The sequence below is a fragment of the Limulus polyphemus genome, unplaced genomic scaffold (assembly GCF_000517525.1).
Source record: "Limulus polyphemus unplaced genomic scaffold, Limulus_polyphemus-2.1.2 Scaffold98, whole genome shotgun sequence".
Taxonomy (NCBI): Eukaryota; Metazoa; Arthropoda; class Merostomata; order Xiphosura; family Limulidae; genus Limulus; species Limulus polyphemus.
The window spans coordinates 1,043,768-1,046,784 of NW_013665708.1; the positions used below are offsets into that span (position 1 = coordinate 1,043,768).

The 3,017-nt window shown below is 31.1% G+C and overlaps 1 protein-coding gene across 12 annotated transcripts in view; it reads right to left on the reverse strand.

The window, feature by feature from the left end:
- Positions 1–3,017, reverse strand: part of LOC106469775 — a 61,797-nt gene that overhangs the window by 3,629 nt on the left and 55,151 nt on the right. For 11 of the 12 annotated variants that reach the window (XR_002613048.1, XR_002613060.1, XR_002613053.1 and 8 more), the window contains one exon: positions 403–484. Coding sequence is in view for 2 of the 12 variants with exons in the window: in XM_013930288.2 (XP_013785742.1) it covers positions 403–470 (68 nt within the window). In the remaining 10 variants the exon portion in view is untranslated. Of the gene's footprint in view, positions 1–402; positions 500–3,017 lie in introns of all 12 variants that reach the window. The other variant, XM_022399094.1, reaches the window with a different exon arrangement.

Genomic DNA, 3,017 nt, shown 5'->3' on the forward strand with positions numbered 1-3,017 from the left:
AACCAATTTCTCCCCCCAAGAGTTAATTTACAGATTTACAACACTGTTAATGAGTGTTTAAGTAGTAAAGATAATTATTACTTTGTATGTATATTTATTTAAATAACTTAATAATTAATCAATTACATGAATGTATCACTGACATAAAATGTATAATACGCATTTCTCTCAATTTTCATACAGCTTTATGAACCTGCACCAACAACGACCGATGTTTTCTAATTCTAGGCGAAAATGACAAAATTTGAAATTAACCAAACGGTTTACAACAGAATTGAAATAGTTTCTAAAAACCGTTTTATTAGAAACCTATATAATTACATATGAAATGTTTAAATAATTCTCTTTTTTGCTAAATTAATCACTTAAAGCTATTATTCTCTGAATTAAAACAATACTTACAGATAAATCACAACTCTTCCTTCGCTCATATCTGTGTCATCGAATATCGCACCATCCATTCTCCCCATTACTTTAGTACAACCTAGAACGAATACGCCTTTAGAAAAAATTCAAAATGACAAGAGAAAGCGGATAATAATAGGTTATATCAAACAATTCGTTTCATATATAGTTCATCAAACCCTAACAACCTTTATTAAACAAGCGCTGACGTTAATCCTGAATTTACTTTTCTATAATGCAAAGTTTACAGCAACTGATAAAATAATTCCAGTCATTTCGTATTAATTTTTAATTTCTTTTAAACTGTAAGCTCTGTTATACTTGCGTCATTAGTGCCATAAAAGTCCCTTTAGAGCGACCATATTCTTTACAAACATGTTTTTCTTCACTTACAGGTATTGCAGACGTGTATACACGCACGTACGACACAATGATATTTCAACTTTTCCTCATACTTCTACATAATTAACTAAACTTCAGCTTGTAACCTAGTTATTAATGGTAAACAAAGCTTCAGAAAAAATGGTACTATTGAAACAAATATTCAAACAAAGATATTGCTTCCATATTTATAAAATAATATTTGATCTAATCTATCAAATATCAAGGATTAGGTAATTATCATCTAATAAAATACTAAAATGTCTGATCGTAAGTATAGCACCATAATATCAATAACTATCATATCTTTATAACCAGCATGCTTTGCGTGCATATACATTTTCCGAGATAATAAAACGTGGAGCAAAATTTTCATAATTTTTTTACTCGTTTCTCAAATGATACAAATTTTCTTAGTTCTCCAGGTTCGCAGCCACCCTACTATAAAGTTTTACCACTCAGAAACTAACTTCTAGCAAAGCCCCAGAGCACCCACAAAAAGCAAAGTAAAAAAAGCAACCAATCAAAAGATTATATGTTCTTGAAAAGTTGACGTCCTTCGCATGTTCAGTTATATTAAATCACTTAACTAACATTTACACAAAGTATTACAAATAAGTGACGAAATGTACAGTCGATATTGTCCAACAAAAAGAAATATTTAATAATTCTACCAGTGTGGACTACTATAGAAAAAAAAACGGTTTACAGCGTTTAATGTCACAAAAATAGTTTTTTTTAAAACTTGTGTCGTATTTTAGAACTATCTTCTTTCTTGGTAGTAAACAAGACTTAGGCTTTAATTAGTACGCTGAGTTGTCATATAGTTACATCCTTTACGTTGGCTCTCTTTTATTACACTGACTATGTTTATGGGAGCATTTCCGGTGATAAGGTTCTAGAACTGACATGTGATATCATAGTTAACATTCAACTTCCTGAAATTATTATTATTTTAGGTTTTCCCAGACCAATCACATGACCCACCTTAGTCTGTCTAGTTTTTAACAGCGAATAATTTTAACTGCCGTTAAATAATAACACTAAAACGTCCATCCTTTCTTTCTATATCTTTACATGTACGTATATTCCGTCTATGATCCATATCTATCCGTATTTTCTATCCATTACATTAGACTGTCCAAAAAGTATTTGGCACATTTAAAATAAAGCCAATACGTGCTTACGTAGTTGAGGGCTGTACGTTTTACAACCCAACTTCCAATTAAACCTAGAATTACCAATCAATTATATGAGATTATATACATCTCATCGGCATTTCTTTTAAAACGATTTATATACAAAATTATTATGTATTTTGCATAGTAAATAAGTGATTTTACTCTTTTTTTGTTATTTCTTGGTCAGTCTTTTACATTAAGTTTAGTAAAAGGCGAAAAAAAAAATACTCGTTATCAGTAGTAAATGATATAAAACAAATCGCTATTTGGGGGTGAAAGTCTATCAATAAAATGATGATCTTGTATTACCAGAACGTATTTATAACGGTTGATGACAACATGCGTAACATAATTTAGCATGAGTTGACCAAAATAAAACACATGGTAGAGGTCAACGGGAATTGAAGAGGGGAGGACAATTTACCATTTCAAGACGCGTAGGAAGTTATATTTACAGTATTCTTGGTAGTTTGAACACGGTTATTTTCCTATCACATCATTTACATTATTGCAATAGTTCTCTTAAAACCACATTTCTTGTAAATATTCGATCATCGTTCAAAAACTTCTCTTAATAACAAATGGCAAATTAAATTCCCTCGGTGCTAAATAAATCCTTGGTATAATAACTCCCTCCTTGACGGGCTTTTATATAGCAGAAAAAGTGCCGAAAGTCAGGAGCTATTTGCGCCTATATTAGCGACTGAATTAAACTAAAATGGGAACGGGCAATGAAAGAGGGAGTATTATAGGAGAAAAAGTGGTATTGGACTCGTGTAACTCACGAAATTCGGAGAAATTGAGTGTGACCGACTGACTGACCGACCGACACTTGACTTTTATGATTGTGATTAAGAAATCTATATATTGGGACCTGTATCGATTAGTAACAAAATTAATTTAGCATTATTAGTATTTTTCATACGCACTTTACACACAAAGTAGTCAATCAAGTCGTTCAAAATACTTGTACTTAATGTAGCTGAAAGTAGTCAATCAAATCGTTCAAAATACTTGTACTTAATGTAGCTGAAAGTAGTCAATCAAATC